Source organism: Emiliania huxleyi (genome assembly GCF_000372725.1).
Source record: "Emiliania huxleyi CCMP1516 unplaced genomic scaffold EMIHUscaffold_34, whole genome shotgun sequence".
Taxonomy (NCBI): Eukaryota; Haptophyta; order Isochrysidales; family Noelaerhabdaceae; genus Emiliania; species Emiliania huxleyi.
The window spans coordinates 709,616-717,194 of record NW_005199443.1 but is presented as its reverse complement, the minus strand read 5'-3'; the positions used below and the strand labels follow the sequence as shown (position 1 = coordinate 717,194).

At 62.1% G+C, this 7,579-nt stretch overlaps 3 protein-coding genes across 3 annotated transcripts; 1 reads left to right on the top strand and 2 right to left on the bottom strand.

Moving 5' to 3' along the window:
• Positions 1 to 412: 412 nt before the first annotated feature.
• On the bottom strand, positions 413 to 1,291 carry EMIHUDRAFT_101728 (hypothetical protein; the record flags this gene model as incomplete). Its single annotated transcript, XM_005773406.1, has 2 exons — positions 413 to 925; positions 1,157 to 1,291. The coding sequence occupies 2 exons, from the start codon at positions 1,289 to 1,291 to the stop codon at positions 413 to 415; spliced, it is 648 nt and encodes a 215-aa protein (XP_005773463.1).
• A 1,313-nt stretch (positions 1,292 to 2,604) lies between these two features.
• On the bottom strand, positions 2,605 to 3,561 carry EMIHUDRAFT_208145 (hypothetical protein; the record flags this gene model as incomplete). The annotated part of the gene is made up of 1 exon (XM_005773405.1): positions 2,605 to 3,561. The coding sequence occupies one exon, from the start codon at positions 3,559 to 3,561 to the stop codon at positions 2,605 to 2,607; it is 957 nt and encodes a 318-aa protein (XP_005773462.1).
• A 1,138-nt stretch (positions 3,562 to 4,699) lies between these two features.
• On the top strand, positions 4,700 to 6,285 carry EMIHUDRAFT_450894 (hypothetical protein; the record flags this gene model as incomplete). Its single annotated transcript, XM_005773404.1, has 5 exons — positions 4,700 to 4,930; positions 5,071 to 5,292; positions 5,402 to 5,446; positions 5,574 to 5,653; positions 5,737 to 6,285. 5 exons carry the CDS (start codon positions 4,700 to 4,702, stop codon positions 6,167 to 6,169), a joined length of 1,011 nt encoding a protein of 336 aa, XP_005773461.1. The 3' UTR covers positions 6,170 to 6,285.
• Between the last annotated feature and the right edge of the window lie 1,294 nt (positions 6,286 to 7,579).

The following is a 7,579-nucleotide window of genomic DNA, read 5'->3' as shown; positions in this document are numbered from 1 at the left end:
GGGCAGCAGCGGGGTGAGGAGCAGCGGCGCCTCGGTCATGGACAGGAACACCTACGCCCAGCCACGCGGGAGAGAGTCACCCGCAGCGGGGCGCTCAATGTGGGGATCCCTTCTAGTGATGTCACAGGTGGGTCAAGAGGGAGATTCGCGCGAGCTGCGGGACGGCGGGCGGGCAATGTGCGACTCGCCGCCACTTTTGGCGACTTTAGGGACGCGCGATCGAACGGCCGAGAATCGAGATGTATGTATATGGGGGATCCCCTATCGGCAAGAAGTGCACGTTGGCGACTGTGACGATCCCCTCGACCTCCGAGACCGCCAGGAAGTTGGCGAGAGCCGCTCCCCCATACTTGAAGACCACCTGAGGACGTGTGAGGAGGCAAGAGGGGTGACAAACAGAAGTGGGACGGCGCTACGCACACCACATATTGAGAGTAGGCGTGGTCGTGTAGGCTCTACGGAGGTGTGCGGTGTATAAGGCTGCCTGCAGGGCGCCGAGGTACGCGAGGAGGGAGATGATTGCCGAGAAGTAGAGGATGATCGGGAGCACGGAGAAGGCAAAGAAGGCGAGAAGGTCGTCGCCAAAGACAAAGGCGGCGCCAAGCCCCGCGTACTTGAGAAGGGTCGTCATCAGGCACGAGACATACGACAGCGCCCACGAGCCTGCGTCTGTCCGCGTCACGAGCACGCCGAACCAGAACTGCAGCGCGAATCCGGTGGAAACGGTGCCCACGGAGATTGCCGACCGGTGAGTGGAGCCGAGCACACACCCGCCCGCGAGCATGGCGAGGCCGAGGACGGGAACCCACGACTGCCACGTGTTCGTGCGGAGGACCGAGATCACAGCAAGGTGGGCGCCGAGCACGAGCGTTGCAATGGTGGCCTTGGCCCAGCGGGGAGGATCGCGGGTGTACGGCAGGAGCGCCTAAACTCGAGTACCACAATGATGGTTACGCGTTACGGGATGTGCTTAAGCATGCATGCAACTACCGCATCGCTCCTTCTGGATTGGACGCAGTGACTGCTTGACGCTCGGCGAGGAGTAAACAAAGACGACACAGAGAAGCAAGAACAGCTCGAAGCCTGCCCAGCCGTAGGAGCGCTCCCAATGCAGGGCGAGGGCGGCGACAGTCCACGCGAATAAATACGCGATGACAGTGATCGTCTTGAGGCCGAAGCCAGGCATTGCGAGTCCGATCCTCATGTCGAGGAGTTCGAGTTCGTCCTGCATGCCGGTCCAGCAGGCGCTGATGCTGGGCGTCTTCTTCTTCTCCAAAGGCGCTTCCTCCATAGATCAATCCACCAGGCGAGCCGAAATGCAATCGCCAAGAGGGCAAGGCAGGAGGCCAGATGCAGAGGCCTGTGTGTGGGGGGACGAGCAGCGCGTGCTTTTGATAGCGCGTGTCGGGGTTCCAACTTTTTGCCCGGTAGGGTAGGGTGGGCGGGTGGGGGGTGGCTGCCCACTAGAGACGATTATTCTTTTGAACCTGCTGTGTGTGTGTGTGTGTGTGTGTGTGTGTGTGTGTGTGTGTGTGTGTGTGTGTGTGTGTGTGTGTGTGTGTGTGTGTGTGTGTGTGTGTGTGTGCGGCGCAGACAGTGTTGCGGCGATGCCTCCGGCTGCTGCGGCGAGTGGTTTGCTGCTCGCTGCGATGGCGAAGAACTCGTCTCGCCACACGCCAAGGGCTTATGCTCTGTCGAGACGTGAGGCGTATGGCGCGGCCTCCTCGAGCCAGTTCAGGGGCGCGGCATCCGGCTGGTACAACTCTGGCAGCAGGCTCGGCAATTCCATCAGCCAGGCGGTCAGCCAGGCTGGTCACCTGCGGTTGTGGTCAAACGAACGCGAAATGGTCAAAGACGGCTGTTTCAAAAAAATAATCCGTAAAATAATCCGTACAGAAGGTGGAAGGAAGAAAAAGAGTGGCGGACTCACTGGGTGAGAAAGAAATCAAGGCCGGCATTACAGAGCCGCGAAAAAACATGCACCCCAAAGAAGAGAGGGAGGTTAGGTTAGGTAGGAAGGTGAAGAACAGCCAGGCTCGGACTAGGAAGGTGTGAAGAATAGCTCCGAAAAGAAAAAGAAAAAAACGAACCCAAGGCTTTGACGTGCTCGCTCGTGCCACAGCCACAGTCCAGTGAAGCCGTCTGCTTCCCAAACACAGAACACGCATGCTGACCGCCGCCCTCCTGCTCGTCGCCGTCCCTCCTCAAGAGCCTCCTTCGCCGCCGCTCCCGCCGACGCTTCCGCCGCTGCCGCCGCCGCCGGGGCTGCCTCCGCCTCCGCCCGCGTCTCCGCCTCCGCCTCCCAGCTCTCCGCCCGCGTCTCCGCCTCCGCCTCCCCTCCGCCTCCGTTCGCGCCTCCCGGCTGCCAAGGAGTTAAAAAAATAATGGAGTCGAGGTTCTCGACTTTCCGCCCCAAACTGTCACTCCCCTTTCTCCCGGCCGGGGTGGGGCGCGCGCGGGGCGTGCGGGATGTCTGTGGGCCCGAGAAAAGAAAGAAAGAAAGAAAGAAAAAGACAACCCTCAGTGTAAAACTAGCCCCAGGCACCGTGAACAGATAGTGAGCGCAGACAATGCTCCACGGCGGCGCTTCACTACCGATGGACGTCAAAGCTGTACTGGTGGCGCCTGCCCTGTGATGTTGAAGTACGACCGCAACGCAGCCACACTGCTGCCTTGCAGCTCCCGACGACCACTCCCCAAAACGGAGCACTTCGCGTTTGCGAGCCCGTACGTGAGCGCACATGCGCGAGCCGCACTCGGATCAGTGAGGCCGCGACACATGGGCATGGCTCGCCGCGTTTGCAGAGTTGCGGCCTGAAGCCACGGCGAAAGCATCACACGCGCGTCCACACTCCATGTGCTCAAGTTATAGAGATGCTTCCAGGCTGCGCCAACGACCTTGTGATTATCAGAACAGATTGTCGGGCACCGAGCCCGCTCCGTGCCGAGGTTCTCCAAAATCCACGTGCCCATTCGTATGATTGCGGTCGATTTGCCCATCAGAAAGAAGTCGCTTGCGCTCATTGCCCCTTTGAGAAACGTGGTGCCATGCTTACCAGCCCACGTGACAGCACGTGGTTCTCCCGCGACCTTTGGTCCGACATACGTTACGTCGCCCGGTCCAGCCAGCTCCACTGGTGGTGGGAGAAGGTGCGGCCCGTAGCCTAACGGCGAGCATGCGCACGAGTCGAGTCGCGCCGTGTGAACGAGGTCAAACGCCCAATTATGCTCCTCCTCGTAGTCGCGTGCAAGCTGAACTGCCGCTCTACGCCCATACCAAAACGAGCGGGTCGCCAGCTGAGAGGGGGGGCGAAACATGATCTGTGGCTCGATTCGCAAGCGAGTCGGGCGCAGCGCGGCGCGAAGGCGCCCTTCCCATCTCACCTCCCACGAGTGCAAGAAAACCGTCAGCTTCACACCGGGCGCCACGCGCTGCAGCACGTTCTCTTGCCAGCACGTCACGGACAGGTTGAATACCTCATCGGTCGTGGTCGCGCCCGGTGTCGCCTTGTCCCACCCGCCAAGCTTGCCATGGAAGGCGAGCGCAACGCGGTACGGCATTCAGCGCTTGTCCCTCAGGCAAGCAATGGAGCCCGTGGGCGCATTGGACACCAACGTCAAACTCGCAAGAGTAGTTGAACCCGGGCCGAGAGTAATCGCTGCATGTGCCGCAGAGATGCGTGCATGGGCAGCTCGGATGGGCCAAAGAAAATCTCCCTCACCGCAGGAAACCAGCCGTCCCACCACGCGTTGAATGCCGGGGGCTTGGGCGTCAGGGCAGCGGCAATGAGCAAGCCAGCGAGGATCAGGCACAAACAAGGTCGTGGCGCCCGCTCGGCGCGAAGGCTTGGGTTCACGCTGGCTCGGCTCTTTGGTCAGCATACCGAGTACAGTGGGTTGCGGGCATTAAGAAAACAGGATGGCGCGATACGCCGCCGCCGTTTCTAAGCCTTTCCACAGCCGTCATCCACCCCGCGCCGTGGTTTCTTAGCTCCGGCCGGCACTCAAGCCAGCAGAGCCGGCGGGCCCGAAGGATTTTTAGGTAAGTAAGAGGTAAGCTGTAAGCTGCCGGTCCGCGAGGGCGATCGGATGCCAGAGTCTGCCGCTGAGTCGGCTCTCTGGATGACGGGGGAAGACGCACACACGCCTCCATCCACTCCACTCAGAACACCGCAGACTTGGAAAGTGACAAGTGCGCGCGCCGCAGGCGAAGAGAAATTTTTGAGCTGGGGCTCCCGTTCACACACAGTGAATCACACACTCGTTTCTGGCCTTTTCTCGGGGCCGCGTCTGCGGCGCGCCGTGGTTTCTTAGATTTTTGCGGAAATCGCTCGGCGTGGTTTCTTACTACTACGTTTTCTTAATGCCCGCAACCCACTGTAGAGGGGTCGCACGATAAAGCGCAATCGCCCCTTTTACGGCTTCAGTCTTTGTTCTTGGCAGAACTGAATTTAAAAAACAAAATTAAAGGGGGAGTCCGCCACTCGCACTGTGCATGCCCCTCGTCCGTCCCCAGACGCAGGCAGCACATACCCGTGTACGAACTCTCCTCTCTCTCTCTCCCCGTAACTAACATGTATTGGTGCACCCAGCCTAGAGTGCGATCTTTCACAGCCTTGTTATTGAGAAGAAAATACGTCCTACTCGAGAGTGCGCTGGTCTGTGAAACTGGTGAGCGCGCGCTTTCGCAAGCGAGTCAATGACGGCTCTCCTCGCGACCACCGCGCTGGGATTCTCCAGCATGCCCGCGACGTGCGAGACGGCCGCCAAGGAGCCGCCCATCCCGGGCAAGATGCCCGGGACCACCAAGCCGAGCATCCTTCTCGCCCAAGACGTCGATTGGCCACCCTACGCCTATCTGGCGATGCCGCCAGAAGGAGACTACACTGTAGCTGGCTTCGGAAAGGACGTGGCCATGGGCCTGTCGGAGGTGCGCACCACTGCGGAGGCCCTTAACCCCCTGCGTGCTCCGTGTCAGCCTGTTGCATCGCCGCGCTCCTCGGCTCCTCCACCGAAAAGTGAGGGTCCGCACAGCACAGATGCGTCACACAGCCCATGCATCCCGAACAGGTCTGCGACATTGAGGTGGAAGTGACCCAAGCCACGTGGGCGGGCTGCTGGTCCGACGACAAGATCGGGGCCGACGCAAAGGCGGGCGTGTACCACGGCTGCATGACCTACACGCACACCATTGGCTCGCGCCCCCGCTGGATGGAGTTCTCGCACTCCATCCTCGAGAACAACAAGCCGGCCGGCCTCCTGACCACCCTCGACGAGACCGGCACCCCGAAAGTCAGCACCAGCTCGGACCTCTCCGGTCTCAAGGCGGCCTATCCCCCCCCCCCCCCCCGATTTGATGTGCTCCTGAGCCCAAAACTCCCTGCGCCTCTCCCTATGAAAGGTCGTCGACGTAAACGGTTGGGCGCCCACCCAAGATGGCCTCGCGGTACGCTCGGCCCGGCCGCCTTCTCTCCACTCAACCCTCTCCACTCAACCCTCTCCACTCAACCCTCTCCCGCGCTCCCAAACCCGGCGCTGCCCGACTAGCATTTGCGCGCCGCTCGCCCATCCAGGTCACCAAGAACGCGTGCACGGGCAACACGGCCTTCTCGGGATACGAGTGGGTGACGCCTTCGGAAGAGACTCTGGCAGCGTGAGTGGCCCGCCGTTGACTGCCGCGAAAGGATTCCTGTCCTCCGCGCTTGGCTGCTCTGTTACTACTCTGTTACTTCTCAGGTACGAGAACGAGAACGACCGCGCGCTCAAGACCCTCCTCGATGGGGAGGCCGACGCGATGTTCGTGTACGCCGACCAGGCGTACACGTACTCTTGCGCCGACAAGGACGTGCAGCCCGCGTGGGACTGCGATCTGTGGAGCGGGCTCGGCACCAAGTTCGCCTACATCCACACCGGCATGTTCGAGACGGCCTTCAACGGCACGACCCTCACCATGTCCAAGCGCGGCTCGGGGCTGTCGAAGATTGTCAACCCGTGCATCGACAAGTTCATCACGACCAAGTCGTACTACGACATCTGCGTCAAGCACGACTTTGTGGACGACTGCTACGCGAACGAGTTCTTCCCTGAGGGCTCGGACTCGACCGATCCGTGGGAGCTTCCCACCAGCGAGCAGACCGGCGACTGCTCCTCGGGCTACTGCGGCTGCTGAGCTGGTATGGACGCTATGGAGGCCGCCGGCCCGTACATGTATAAGCCGTACGTTTACAGTACGCGCAAGCCGTACACGGCTTTGTGCGGCTTTATAAAGAGGGGCGTATTGGCACACCGGAGTCAAGCGGCGCAGAGCGTCGCATAGATGGAGTACTGTAACTGACGTATGCGTGCATATTCCCGGTGCAACACGAACAAAACACACACACGTACGGCTTTACGGCTCTACGGCTTTACTTCAGACCGCGCCACGCTGGCTAGCCACTGTCGCTCTAACCACGTAACTTACTGTACGTGCTACGGCTTTACACACACGTACTTCAGACCGCGCCACTGTCGCTCTAACCACGTAACTTACTGTACGTGCTACGGCTTTACACAGACCTTACCCGCGCGCCGGCTAGAGAGGCCCGCCGGTGGTGACGGCGATCTCCACCGGCGCCGATGCCGCCGGCGCCGCCGCCGGCGCCGACGCGCGCCCCCCCGCCTCCCTGCCGCTCTCGGCCGCGGGCTCGAGCGGGAGGCTGTGCATTGAGAGCTGCCTGCGGCACGGGGACCAAGCGCGAGGATTGGGGGAAGGCGGCGGGAGGTGTGCGTGTGCGGAGCAGGGCCAAGGGGGGAGGCCGGAGGGAGCGGGGCCCCAGGTAAGAATGCGTGGGGCGGCGCGACAGAGCGCAAGGATTGCGGGGGTGGGGTGGGGTGTGTGCCGTCGGGCGCGGGCGATGTGTCGGGCGAGCCGCCCACCTCTCTCGCACGCTCTCCGCGCTCCCGCGCGCGCCGCCCGCCCCTCGGACAGACTCGTCCCGCGAGGGGAAGGGGTCGGCGCCGCGCGGCGGCCGTCCGCCGCCGTAGTGTGAGAGCACAACCTCGAGCAAGTGGCGCAGCGACGGCTCGGCGAGCGGCTTGCTCGCCGGACGGCCGGCGGGGCCCATCGAAGCCTCGACGGCGGCGTCGAGGGTGGGGGTGCACTCCGTCGCCGCGAGGGCCAGCACGTCCATCTGCGGGCGTCGCGATCTCGGGTGATCTCGCGGGGTGATCTCGTGTGATCTCGTGTGATCTCGGGAGTGAACATCTCGGGGATGACTTCTGCGATCTCATGTGATCTCGAGCGATCTCCAGCGCTCGAGCGAGAGCGATCTCGAGCGAGAGCGATCTCGAGCGATCTCGAGCGATCCCGAGCGATCTCGAGCGATCTCGAGCGATCTCGAGTGATCTCGAGCAATCTCGAGCGATCTCGAAGGGGGCGGCGGTGTGTGTCCCCCGCCTGCCAGCACTGCTCGAGCGGCAGCGACGCGGCGAGGCGGCCGTAGTTGCGCTCGAGCTGGCGCGAGACGATGCGCGTCGCGACCGGCAGCAGCATCACAAGCATGAAGCCGTCGACGCGGCTGTTGATGAGCATGATGCCCGC